Source organism: Tachypleus tridentatus, chromosome 12 (genome assembly GCF_004210375.1).
Source record: "Tachypleus tridentatus isolate NWPU-2018 chromosome 12, ASM421037v1, whole genome shotgun sequence".
NCBI lineage: Eukaryota > Metazoa > Arthropoda > Merostomata > Xiphosura > Limulidae > Tachypleus > Tachypleus tridentatus.
The window spans coordinates 22,852,746-22,865,652 of NC_134836.1; the positions used below are offsets into that span (position 1 = coordinate 22,852,746).

The window sequence follows — 12,907 nt, forward strand, 5'->3', positions numbered from 1 at the left end:
CATCTTCACACAAGTCTGTTTTATTTGAGCTGTGATCCAACGTCTTTAAGTTCAGGTTGCGCTTTACTCAGACAGATTGGCGCGACTGGTGGATTATTTTCGGTGTCATATTCACCGTTACAAACTTACAACACACTTAAAGAGATACGATGAAAATAATATTTTCACTCGACAATTTCTTTACCAGTGACCATTAGTACAAGTCTAAGATATGATTTCTAGAAACAAACCCATTAGCGACTTGCTACGTCTCAGCAATTGCACTCTATTCATGCTGAACCAAGTCTTTAGTTGCTCAAAGCAGGTTTTCACAGTTTCCATAGCAACACCCAACCAGGAGAAATCTACCATTTTAAAAGCCAAGCGAACATTTACTAACAGCGTCAAGGTTTGCGTTTGGAGTTGCTCTCTTATATAAAGATGTATCACATTTTAATGGTGCTCATATTTCTACGAGTCTTCCTTTTGGACCATTGACCTCACATGACTATAGCACAAATCGCTCTGATAATCTGTTGTAGATTATTCTTACTGTGAATGCTATCCTCAGGAAACGTCGTAAAGCGGTACCCGCTAGTTAGTGCATGTATTCTGTGGTCAGTAATTATCACCGCTTCTCCCTTTCCTTATTAACCATTATCTGACTCTCATAGGGTCATGTATGGATTACCAAATTATGTATTTATGAAAAATAGCCATTCGAATTCTGAAGGCGAATATTAGTACGGATTAATTAACACGAAAAGTGATATTTTCACTTCATCTTCCACAATTATGCACCAAAATACTGTAAATAGATTATTTCAAGCCACGTCTATATATTCAATAAAGGCAACAAAGATATGAATAGCAGACAAAAAAAAAAACTTCTACTGGGACGCTTATAAATCTTGCAGATTCAAACTCAATAATAACTATGAGAAACATGATTAAAAGTCCATAAAATATTCTAATACTGTTCATAATTTTGTGTCAAGAAGTATTGTCAAAATCAGTTTCTTTAACTCTCCTAAGATGACGGCACACCTACACAAACAAAATTATACAATGTTTGTTTTACCTTTAATATTAATTTAAACGTTTACTTCTAATGACGTCTCCCAATAGGCGTTTCAGGTTATTCCTTTATTTAGAACATGGACCGACAGTTTCGTACATTACACTTGCTCTGACCACAACTAATTTTACCAAGGGCAATATGAAATCTGACTTGGAAGTTGCTTCATCAAACACATCGAACCTCACTATTAGAACATTTCACAAACAAATAATTAGTGGTCTTGTTACTGTGGGCCCGGCATGGCCAGGTGAGTTAAGGCATTCGACTCGTAATCCGATGGTAGCGGGTTCGAATCCCCGTCACATTAACCATGCTCACCCTTTCAGCCGTATGGGCGTTATAATGTTACGGTCAATCCCACTATTCGTTGATAAAAGAATAACCCAAGAGTTGGCGGTGGGTGGTGATGACTAGGTGCCTTCCCTCGAGTCTTACACTGCAAAATTATGGACGGCTAGCGCAGATAGCTTTTATGTAGCTTTGCGCGGCCCCCCGCTAGCACAGCGGTATGTCTCCGGATTTACAACGCTAAAATCAGAGGTTCGATTCCCCTCGGTGGGCTGAGCAGATAGCCTTTGTGGCTTTGCTAAAAGAAAAACACACAAACACAAACACAAGCTTTGCGCGAAATTCAAAGAACAAACAAAAATTACTGTGATTAACGTTGCAAATACAAAAAAATAGGCCTAACAATTTTTATAGTATTATTTTAATTTCCAGATAAGAGTTTACATGATTAAACAAAAAGAGATTAAGTTATTCGAACTGGTGTTTAAGGAAAGTTCAGCATAAATATAAATATACATTTTTTATAGTTAGTTGTATTTTAAAGTTCGTTTTTATGTATTTAATTTCAATCATTTTCATTAAGAGCAACAGTCTTCCCATAACAGGCTTCAGACGGTGAATGGTAGTGTTAAACGTGGATAGTTGAGGCCTTCAAGAATCTACGTTTCATTGTAACACTTAATTGTTTTTCGCATGTTAAACGAATAAAGAAGTAGAGCCCTATGCTTTTAATTTCACAGATACTTCTCTTAATATGATCAATGTTACCATTCTCTACTATAGTATATCCACTTACTTTTTCTCATGTGACACGTTTCTTTTGGCTTTGTTTCAAAACTTACTTCACATATAAAGAGATAATTTCACATACGGTTGAAACTTTGATGAAAAATAGTCTAAATGGAAGTAAACTCGAGATAGAACAGCAAAAAATCGTGCCCTAAAACAAATAAAATAACTTAGATAATACGTATATGACAATGAAAACGGGAAAGACTCACACTATTGTTCACTCTTTACACAACCCACAGACAAACAATAGATCTTCAATCTGTCTCACTAAAAATAGCAACACACAATCATTTAATCATTAATCTAATGTGTAACCTGTAAACTTAGAAATACCTAACTGACCTCATTTTTTTCCACCAATCAACTGTCTTAGGGACTCACGTCAGCACTTTAGATATATTTTAAAACTATATATGTATTTAATTGCTTACGGGTCCAATACTGGTGGTTATAAAGTTTCTAAGTTACACGAATCACACTTAAAATACAATAAATGTTGTAATTAATATTGTTAATAATGGTTAAAGTGTTTTTAAATGACATGAATGACACATAAAATACAATTAATATTGTAATTAATCAGGTTAGTTACTATTGGGATCTCCTATGTATCTTACAAAGAAAGCGTTGATTTTGTTCATATTGTTTGCCCAGTTATTTGCAGTGAACGTTGCATTAGGTAAAGTCAAAAGTGTTACACGATTGTTTATGGAAAGTTATTAAGTAGATATGCTACTATCTCCAATGTTGAACTGCCGAATATAGGAAATACAACTGTTCCAGCACCTACCGACAACTCTCGTACTACTCTTTACTAAGGGACAGTGGGATTGGCCAGTATAACGTCCTTGAATATACAATGGCGAATATATTTGGCGCCTAGTTTCAATCCCGAGTTGGATGAAGTTTATAGTAATATTTTTGACGATACGAAACAATTTCTGAATAATAACTAGATAAAGCGTGGGGGAAAGAGTAACCAAACAATTTAAAAATGTAACCAAGGTAACCACTAAATGACTTGAATGTTTGTAATACAAACCGTCGATGTTGTAAAATTACAATATTTTTTTACATTTAGAAAAGTTAAAACGCACGATAGAAAATGTTGATTTTACAATAAAAACAGTTTTATAAGTAATATTATTGATTTAAAAAAGACAACTAGCACCATCTAGTGTCAAATTATATTTTTACAAGCTCCATACGTGTTTATAATATTTTAATCGGAATGACTAATCTTTCACGTTTCAAGCAATGGGTATTTTTAAGTTGTAGATTAATTCACGTGAATAATATATTAGTTTCTCGCATGGTACTTATTTTGTGGTTTCTCTAGTTTTTTTCCCTGATACCACAGTGAAATTCTGAGGTTTGAAGCTGGGGCAAGTCACTTATTAACAAAAACGCATTTGATAAGAAACATTCATTTCCCGTGATCCGTCTGTTTAACTTTTACGTGAAAAACGGACGAGGGTTTTTAGGAAAAATTTAGAAAATAAGTATAGTTGTTGTTAAATTAAGCACCACGCAACTCAAGTGACTATCTGGGATCTTTCCCCTACGCGTATTGAAAAGTTGTTTATAGTGTTGGAAGTCCGCAGACATACCGCTGAGCCACTGGGGTAACTAAAAAATATCCCATTTAAGTTTCATTACAATCCATAGATATTCAGAAATACAACCATTTAAACAATTGAGGCGTGTAAAATTTAAGAAGTCATGAAATGATACAAATATAAAAAATTAGCGTTTTCTTTATCTGAAAAGAGTAGTCAAAACAATCCGTGTTGTTTCAAAATTGATAGGTACTTACTCGAAAATTTATATATTTTTTTTTGGTAATCCGTCATGATAAATCTGGTGAGGGTGAACTCACTGAGCGTTTTTAACAAATTGGATTCAAGTAGATTTTATGCTGTCTTAATTTATATAGGGAGGACAGAAAACAACAATAATGGAAAAACATTGGGTATTTCCGTCGTTACAATTTACGGGCCGGCATGACCAGGTGGTTAAGGCCCTCGACTCGTAATATAAGAATCTCGGGTTCGAATCCTACACGAAAGTTATCTCCGCTGGCTGTAGCTAATTTAGTAGGGGAAGGCTAGAGGGAAAGCAGGTAGTCATCATTACCGAACGTCAACTCTTGGGCTACTCTGTTACCAACGAATAGTGGAATTGACCACAACTATATAACACCCCGACAGCTTGGTGTGACTGGGGTTTGAACTCGCGGCCCTCATATTTATGAGTGAGCGCTTTAACCACCTGCTCATGGCGCGCCTTGAGGTGCAAAGATTTTTAGAAGGTTATGAAATGGAAGTTAATATTTCCTTAAACGTGACTAGGTGGTTAGGGTGCTCGACTCGTAATCTGAGGGTCGCGGGTTCGAATCCCTGTCGCACCAAACAGGATCGTCTTTTCAACCATAGGGGCGTTATAATGTGACGGTCAATCCCACTGTTCGTTGGTAAAAGAGTATCTCAAGAGTTGGCAGTAGATGGTGATGACTAGCTGCCTTCCCTCCAGTCTTACACTACTAAATTAGGGACGGCTAACGCAGATAGTCCTCATGTAGTTTTGCGAGAAATTCAAAAAAAAAACAAACAGACCTTAAACATGTAAAACAGGAACAATCGCTTAATCGGATAACACGGGATACTATGCTAGAACCTAATAAAGTTGAGTCAATATAGTTCTGCAGCCTCTTGTCTTATAAAAATGACATTGTTCTGTTTTCACCAGATGTTGTGTTGTGGTAATGTTTCACACAAAATAAGGGTGAGTTTTTGCTTTTCGAGCCAATTCAGTCATCGATTATTCCTCTGATACACTAATCAGTACTTACTGGCTTCAGTTGTATGTCAGAAATCACATTAAAATTTTAATACTAATCCTACCTAAAGAAACTTTGGAACTGTAAACGAATAAAAAGGCCCTATTGGCGGCTCTGCGGCGAACCTGTAGGATTACAACACTAAAAAGGTTTTACGATATTTTATATATAATGAGAAGAACGATTAAAACACACACAAACAAAGTGTTCACAGTTCTTTACAGAAGATCGATTGTGAGTAATTGGTTAAAAACAAAATATGTTTGATAGTTTTATGAAGTGCCTTAGTTTAGTAGATATTTTTATACCACCATAATGTACGTTCAGCGCCAATTACCTTCACATGTTTGTTTGTTTTTGGTTTTTGATTTCGCGCAAAGCTACGCGAGGGCTATCTCCACTAGCCGTCCTTAATTTAGTAGTGTTAAACTAGAGGAAAGGCAGCTTGTCATCACCACCCACCGCCAACTCTTGGGCTACTCTTTTTACCAACGAATAGTGGGATTGACCGTTACCGTATAATGTAATGCCCCCACGGCTGAAAGGGCGAACATGTTTAGTGTGACGGGGATTCGAACCCGCCCTTTACATGTACAAAGATGTTAGAATTTAAGACAAGAAAGACTAAACTTGTATCACAATCACTTACAGTGAGATTGTGGTGATTGAATAACCTTACTATACGAGCTTACTAACCCCCTACGACCCCGTAGTTATTTTGTAAATATTTGGACGTTTTCCGACTAAATGAAAAAAAAAATGTTAATATTTAATGAAGCGTCTCTGAAAGACCTGGCCTGGCATGGCCAAGCGCGTAAGGCGTGCGACTCATAATCGGAGGGTCGCGGGTTCGCGCCCGCGTCACGCTAAACATGCTCGCCCTCCCAGCCGTGGGGGTGTATAATGTGACGGTCAATCCCACTATTCGTTGGTAAAAGAGTAGCCCAAGAGATGGCGGTGGGTGGTGATGACTAGCTGCCCTCCCTTTAGTCTTACACTGCTAAATTAGAGACGGCTAGCACAGATAGCCCTCGAATAGCTTTGTGCGAAATTCCAAAAAACAAACTGTAAGACCTAAATAAACAAATTTTCAGCGTAAATAAATAATTCCTCATTTCTTTGCTATTTTACCTAATTTTAAACAAGACAAAGCAACATTAAAGCAGTAAAGAAATGGTCAGATGAACAGAATTTAGCTAAGCCTGCCCGCCAAACCCACGATATATGGGCCCAATTACAGTAACACTTTGAAAAATGAACTCCGATCAACGCAGCGCCTGTGGTCCATATCTAAAATCCATCTAATTATTCCAGAACTATCTCTTCTCAAATTGTCTCATTCTGTGTTTGGCGAAAGGCCTTGTTGGCACTAAGTATACAAATATATTTATAATGCATTTTTCCCATTTCCCTTTGGTTTTACTTCTTAGTTCTTTGAACCATAATCACGTGTTTTATTCGAAAAAAAACATGTTATCTCGACACGTGTTTATCGCACCTACCTCTCTCGTTAATCGAGATTTCATTGTTAAGATTACAGTAACAATAAACTGACGAGGCTGAGGTCATCGGCATCATCTATATCACACCTACTGCCGGCCGCGATATTATTTTCCCTTACTTGTGAAGGTCAACTTGTCCTCCCAGCATGCTTTGCGCTCTGTATTGTGCATTTTGAGAACGTACGAAGGACTCGGTTGTCAGACGAATCATAGAGGATGAGCGGATGTTGAGAGGCAGTCATGGCTTCTTGTAACGCTAGTATTCCTGCTGCACGCGCTTCTACTCGTAAGAACGACCAGCATTCCGATTCGGATCTACCCGACAACAACGGCTACGTAAAAGTGCTGGTTAAACCTCTCGAAGGGCAAAAATATAGTATCATTTTAAGCTGGTTGGGTGTCCCGAATCTCGAACTTTTACCGGAGCACACGGCCTTAATATACGGCGCTAGTACAGTAGTTTGTTGTTGTTTGGCTTACGTCGTTCTAGCTTGCGATCTAGCAGACATTTTTCGGCGATTTTGTCAATTTGTTGTTCCTCTCTTTTCAGTCGTTTGTGCACATTATATGTTAGCTTTGTATAATCGGAAGAAAATCGACGCTACAAGTTTTTATTTCCTGTTTTTTGCAGGCTTGTTAGGTGAAATCTTTGGTCGGTGTATTTGTCACGACAGTTACAAGTATACTGCTGACACTCTAGATTCGGATGATCTAACTTTAAGCGTAACATCGGGAAAAGAGAACACTAACGGTTTAAGTATAGCACTTGTGGGACAGCTCCTAATTTATATGGTCTCTCTGGCAGGGGCTGCCGCCATAGCCAATCTCCCAGGTCGACTAAGTGTTGATATAGTATCATTCTTTACTCTTGTTCGTATCTTGGCATTGTCGTGCGTCTCTGAACTACCGGCTTATGGGACACCATTGATGATCAACGCGTGTGGACTATGTGGTGTTTTGCTGGCCAAGCATACCGAAACTATTCTGCGCCCTCCTATTGCATCCTTTATCACTCAGGACGGGAAGATACTAGCTGTTCGCCGACGTCGAACTTCCAGCTATGCCGGGTTACATGCCATCAGTAACGGGAAATCCCGGCGTATTTCTCTTCCGGCTCTCCCTAGATATCACTACGGACAGGTAGGACTAGTTTTGAAACATTTATTTAACGATACCAAGCGTTCTCGATAATTAAATATTGTTTATCACTGAAATCACTTAATGAAAACTGAGTAGCAACTGCACAATAATTTGAAGTGTTTTCCGAAATATTTTTTAAAAATTTTGTTTGCGTTAAAACTTAAGTGTGATCGAAAGGTAAACCGAACTTTTCTTGAAAATAACTTCTAACTTGTCAAATCTGAGTAGTTGTTGTATAGACAAGTTCTGTACGTGTACCTACATTTTCGACCATTAAAAAACACGTATAAAACATAAGTAAAACGTAATTCAGAACGTCAAAATAAATACACGGTGTCCGAAAATGCATAAACCAAAAACAATTGAATAACATTACTGTTAGTTGAGATAACAACAAAAACGAATGTTAAGACAAGTAGTAGACTTGTAAGTTTTAATTGTAATAATTAATAGATTTTTACGTGTCTTCCATCATTCACTATAATTAATTAATTAATCAATCAGATTCTACGTTCAGTTTCTGATAAACATTTTCCAACCCGTCAGTATGGATGAATAAAATAGCATCACGAATCTGGTATTTCAGTTCAATGTGTCGTAGTTTATGATAGACTTTTGTCAAAAAAACAAAACAAACAGAACCCAGAGATGATCTAAAGTGGTTAAAATGGTCAATCGAACAGGCTCTTTGATAGGTCATCTCTTACCAATACACCGCTCTGGAACACTTCGGTTTTAAAACACAATAATTCGAGCTAAGTGGGACGGGTTGTTTTGAATTTCGCACCAAAGCTACGCGAGGGCTATTTGCGCTAGCCTTTGTAATTTTGCAGTGTACGGCTACAGGTAAGGCACCACCAACTCTTGGACTACTCTTTTGCCAACGAATAGTGGGATTGACTGTAATATTATAATGCCCCCATGGCTGAAAGGGCGAGCATGTTTGCTGCGACAGGAATTCGAAACCGCAAAACTCGGATTACGAGTCGAGTACCTTAACTACTGGTGTGGTTCTCCATCCTATTGGAAGACAGCTCTTTGTAACAACTCTGTGGATTAACTCTTGTAGCATCTGTACGTAACAGTTGGTTCGTCAAAGAAACAAAAACAAACCAAAAATTAATACAACAGAACAAAACTTACAAACTTACTAATTGTATTTATAATGTACTAAGTTAAATATTTATTTTATCCGACGTTTCAGCTTACACCGTTTTGTAACCTGAAACGTTCATATACCCTTGAAAAAGGCGCAAGCCGCAACATCGGGTAGAATGAATGAGCTTTATCTGTTGAAACTAGAGCAATGGAATAGTCGTCCACCTGTACTTGATGGATTATGAAATGGAAAGAGGTTGGATATGACAGTCTTGCGATTAAGTCTTCTACAGTGCAATATGCGAGGCTAGTATCAGTGTTCAGTCGTCAGATATAAAACATGTCCGGAGGTGGGAACATAAACTAACAATGTGTAATTGAGTGTAGGAATGTAGAGGGCGTGCTTAGATGTTTGATTGTATTTATTAATATAGGTATGAAGGTGTTCGTTTGTATTGGTTTATTTTGGGCTTGAGCTGTATAAGTAAGGCTTCCTATATTAATAAATACGATCAAACATCTAAGCACGCCCTCTACATCCCTACATTCCATACACGACCCCCTTCAAACATGTGGTCAGCTATCGGTCAGTTACCTCTTTCTTTCTTTCTGAATCTGATGATGACCGAAGAAGGTCGAGACTAACAATGTGTTGAGGTCCTAAAGTAGTTAATATAACCTCAACCTTTCTAGGTTGACAGTTGTTGTTTAAGTTGGTTGAAATGTGTGAGAATCAACAATAATTGAAGGGAAGTGATTCAACAACTTGTATAAAAAAGTATAAAACCTTCAGACAATAAGAAAAAAAATGAAAACAAGTGTGATAGTAATGGTAAAGCTAAAAGTTGCTATAGGGTGAACATTACAATATAAAGTCTAAACATTATAAGTGACAAGTGATGCAGGTGACGTGGCCTGTTAATTCAATTTCTAGTCCGAACCTGACTTAGGCTTTACTCGTCACTTAAACCAAGAACAATGGGTTTTTATTGACCATCTCTATCTACACTCTACAGTTTCAAAACAAACGTGTCATTTCGCTGGTGACACATGTACAACTAGGAGTAAAACACCGAACCTTATCAGAAGATAAATTCAGCTCTAAGGCGTTTGAACATGGTATAAATTAACCTAGAGAAGTGGTGAATAACGTAGTTTTAATGGTAAAAATTCATACACTTATAACAGGGCCCGGCATGGCCAGCTGGGTTAAGGCGTTAGATTTATAATCTGAGGGTCGCGGGTTCGAATCCCCGTCACACTAACCATGCTCACTCTTTCAGCCGTGGGGGCGTTATAACTTTACGGTTAATCCCAGTGTTCATTGGTAAAAGCGTAGCCAAAGAGTTGGCGGTGGGTGGTGATGACTAGCTTCCTTCCCTCTAGTCTTACACTGCTAAATTAGGGACGGCTAGCGCAGATAGCCCTCGTGTAGCTTTGCACAAAATTCAAAAACAACCACTTATAACAGTGTCTTCTATTCAATGTAATCAGTATAAAGAAATGGCTCTTAAGGGCGCTCGCTCTGCACTAAAGAAAGTAAGCAGTGAACCCTGCTGTATTACATTGTTCTTTTAGTTTATTAAATAATTCATAATTCTAAGTCTTTCATATTACTTGAGACTTCCAGTCATAAAGCAGAACGGGTACATCAAACCTTCGGTAGACCTAGTTTGTTTTAAACTCTCAATGAAGAAAGAAACGTTGTTGATCAGAGTCCAGATTTTTTTTAACGCTGTTTCAGAGTTTTGAATTTCTTAAAGTAATCTTAGCCTTGGCTCAAGTTTCAGGTTCATGTAATCTGTGGAATTCACTATTTAATGTCTATTAAATCCTACGAAAATTAATATGAAACTGAATAAACCTCGAAGATGCTGCTAACCTACTTCTCGAATAAGTTTATATAATGTGATTATTTAAGCTTCAGAAACTGAATTCACATTTGATATACATTTTATGCTCGTGAGTATTCGGCTGGTCGGGTATGTTCGTCTTTATATGAAATATTCAAGTTGTTAAAATATATAGCAAACGCTAAGTTTTCAACTTCATCATTTAGTTGGAAATGGTAAATTAACCTGACAAATACAAACGTTAAACACAATAAAATCCCCCAGTGTTAGCTGCTCGCCAATATTTCTTTATATATTATTCTGAACTCGGGTTTTCGTTGCATGTAAAGCTTTGGAATTAAAGATGTATTTCAATTTTGTTTTGTACCAAACTAGATAATTCGTAAAATCAAAATAACATTCTCGAATTAACTACATATCTGTAAAATCCGAGTGTGTTCCAGTAGGTACCTTGTTGGACTGTGTGTCTTTGCTTCCGCAGTTCACATCCTGTTACTTTAAAAGCAAATTCGCCCTCTGAACTTTTGAGTACGTTACAATGGTATTTGGAAAATCCTGTTATTCTATTAGAGTTAATGTTCACCAATTACTTTTCCATCTTGACTACCTTGTGTGCAAACAAAACCCATCTGAAGTTCTTTACCACTAAAAGATCTGCATATATTATAAACAATTTCTTAGCCACTCTAAGATAAATTGAAACATTTCCATTGTCAAATACACTTAAGATTTCAACGGGGAAATGCATAGAAATTAGCGTTAATTATTAACCAATAGTTTTATTTTCCATTATATTGTATTTATTTCCTGTTTTGAGGTTAACAGCCAGTGTCGTGTATTTTCCGTAGTCCCAATTATTCCAAACTGCTCGACTGTTATCGTTACATTCCGGTCCATGTTTAAATACTTCTGCAAATTTTTGTAGACAGTACTACTTAACACCCGCCACTAATGTTATTGATGTCGACTCCTTCACCCACCCACACTGTAGATAACTCATTGCATGTATACATAAGTTCGAACTGTTTTGGCCCCTATTCTGAATTTAAACACAACTTCGTTACTTATCCTGATGGGTTTAAGGATGACTCGAAGATCTATTTGTGGATAAACGTTGCCATGTCTTTGTTTTGTTGTTGTTTCCACGACATGTTTACTGGTGAATGTATGAAGTTTTGTTTTATATACGTTACGACACTTTCTGAGAAGATCGATTAGTTTATTGATTATGCTACTATCACTTTTATTAGAAGATCATTCTTTATTAGGTAACACTGATCGTGTTTGTCTCTTTTCTGATTAGTTCAGTGTTGTTGGTACGTCTATCGGCTCTGTATACCAGAATTTAACTAGATTGTATTTGAATTTCATTACCATAATATATATAGTTGAAATGTAATTTAAATTTACAAATTTTAAAACTGGAATGTACCGTAAACCTTTTTTATTTTTATAACTAGGGTGTTCAAGAATGCAATTTTTCTTCTCCACAGTGAATTCAATATTTTTTACTTAGGTTATGAATACATTTTTAGTTTTTTTTTTCATTCCTAAGTACAGTAAACATATTGTTCACATTATTATATCCTAATGGTTTAAGTTCTTTGGGACATTATTGTAACCAAATCTTTCCATAATACAAAACACGTTCGCCAGTAAAAGTGCCTAACCAGATACTATGCTAAGTTCATCTCTTGGTTTATATATCTTTTCACATTTTATGAAATATTTTCTAGTTATACCTTCAAAGTTACTTTTCTTATTGTAAATCAGTGTTCTCATCCAAATAGTATATTAATAAATAGAGATTCTATGTAAAAGCTAACAATTACTACAACATGATCAAAATCTAACTCATTCGTAACAAATTTTAAAATTATTTCAAACTCTGCTCGTTACACACAACTTTCTTAAATTCATTACTCAAGAAATGATAGTTTAGTTACAACATTTGGAACTGGAGAGACAATTAAGTATCGGTGCACACATTTCTTAAATTCATTACTCAAGAAATGATAGTTTAGTTACAACATTTAGAACTGGAGAGACAATCAAGTATCGGTGCACACATTTCTTAAATTCATTACTCAAGAAATGATAGTTTAGTTACAACATTTAGAACTGGAGAGACAATCAAGTATCGGTGCACACATTTCTTAAATTCATTACTCAAGAAATGATAGTTTAGTTACAACATTTAGAACTGGAGAGACAATCAAGTATCGGTGCACACATTTCTTAAATTCATTACTCAAGAAATGATAGTTTAGTTACAACATTTAGAACTGGAGAGACAATCAAGTATCGGTGCACACATTTCTTAAATTCATTACTC

The 12,907-nt window shown here is 36.5% G+C and overlaps 1 protein-coding gene across 2 annotated transcripts in view; it reads left to right on the forward strand.

The window, feature by feature from the left end:
• Window positions 1-6,692: 6,692 nt before the first annotated feature.
• LOC143235169 (cGMP-inhibited 3',5'-cyclic phosphodiesterase 3A-like) overlaps window positions 6,693-12,907 on the forward strand; it is a 167,943-nt gene continuing 161,728 nt past the window's right edge. For both annotated transcript variants that reach the window (XM_076473060.1, XM_076473059.1), the window contains exon 1: window positions 6,693-7,621. In XM_076473060.1, the coding sequence (XP_076329175.1) occupies window positions 6,722-7,621 (900 nt within the window). In that variant the 5' untranslated portion in view covers window positions 6,693-6,721. The remainder of the gene's footprint in view (window positions 7,622-12,907) is intronic.